Genomic DNA, 1,504 nt, shown 5'->3' on the forward strand with positions numbered 1-1,504 from the left:
CTGCTGAACACCTTACAGGTGTAAAATGCCTCCTGCAGAAGAGGCAGTGGAAGCTGAAGAAGCTGTGTTCAAAGTCCTGAGGGAGACTGATGGTAATAGGAAATAAAGCATGCTCTGCAACACTGGTGGTCTTTACATAAACTCTTTCTTTTGTCCATAGCTAAAGGAATCCAAACGGGCAGTGAATAGCCTTCGGGATATTGTCGATGATGATGATGACGACGATCTCGAGAGGGTCAGCTGGAGCGGCGAACCTGTGGGAAGTAAGTGTAGAAGTACTGCAAATTGTCCTTGAGACAGAGGGAGTTTAAAATTACCGCCTAAGTTATGTCGTTTAGTTGAGGTCAAGACTACTACTTGCTATCTAATCCTGCATATCTAATCTGATTCTAGTCTCTTCAAGTCATGTTGTGAGCCACTTGATTTACCTGTGTGGATCCATTGAAAAGAGAGTGAGCAGTAGTCCAAATTACATAAAGAAGAGGAATGCAGACGAGTTGAGGGAACTGACCATGTTTTTCCCAACATGTAGCACAGCTTAGAGCAGATGTTTTGGAGGTTATGGCTTAATATTTTTCATGCTCAGCTGACCTGCAGGATTCTAGGTGATCATTTCCTTCACACTGCTGCCTGAAATGACACCATTTAAAGTTCGCTGTCCTTTACTCCCACAGCACTTTAAGGAGATATTCCAAGGCTTAGTGTGTGTTTATAAACTGACTCTTACACTTGAAGTTTGAAAGGGAATTATAAGCATTAAGCAAATGCGTTTCTAGTGATGATGGGAGCGAGCTCATGACCCACACACGATGGTGTCTGCTGCGCTTTGGAGTTCATGACCCATGGAACATGTGGCACTTGCTAGCCAGTGTCAAACAGTGAAAATTCACATTTGGATCACCCAGAGGACCTTCAAAGAGTCTGTTCTTCTTGTCCTATGCTGTAGCTCCTCCCTCTGGTTCAGGCTATTTCTTTTCTCACCCAAGGTCTCTACCTGTCGGCTTTTTTGCTTTATCACCCTGTTCTAAAATGTGTGTTGTGCAGCTGCGTGAAAGGAAGGGAAAACTGTGTATCAAACAAGCAGGAGGGAGACATGCGCATTATTGCCAGCAGCATATGCACACTGATAGCTGTTTTGTCCGTGTGGGGAGGAAAACTATCTTTTCCAGTGTTGAGGAAGGTATGCTTTTATGCTTCTGTAATTTGAGGTAAGCCAGGGATTCTCTGTTTTGCTATGTATGTTTAGAGCAAGGATTATGCTTTACACCATCCAACAACATATAAACGTTGGATGGTCTATGCTTTTTTTTTTTTATATAAACCATAACCAGCTGTACAACATTGCTGAAATCAACATTTTCTGGAGGACAATGTGCAACTGTGTAACAAGCGGTATTACATGAGACTGGGATTTTGTACACTGCATTTAATTAGTGCTGTGGGTCAAAGTTGTCAGGATGTGCTAGTGCAGAGCTGACTAGGACACACTTGGTAACATTCCTGC

General features: G+C 43.0%; 1 protein-coding gene across 1 annotated transcript in view; it reads left to right on the forward strand.

The window, feature by feature from the left end:
- The window catches only part of VIPAS39 (VPS33B interacting protein, apical-basolateral polarity regulator, spe-39 homolog), a 13,221-nt gene that overhangs the window by 461 nt on the left and 11,256 nt on the right, over window positions 1-1,504 (forward strand). Inside the window, exon 2 of the mRNA XM_010288252.1 lies at window positions 161-263. Within this exon, the coding sequence (XP_010286554.1) occupies window positions 161-263 (103 nt within the window). The remainder of the gene's footprint in view (window positions 1-160; window positions 264-1,504) is intronic.

This window comes from Phaethon lepturus, unplaced genomic scaffold, assembly GCF_000687285.1.
Source record: "Phaethon lepturus isolate BGI_N335 unplaced genomic scaffold, ASM68728v1 scaffold28325, whole genome shotgun sequence".
Taxonomy (NCBI): Eukaryota; Metazoa; Chordata; class Aves; order Phaethontiformes; family Phaethontidae; genus Phaethon; species Phaethon lepturus.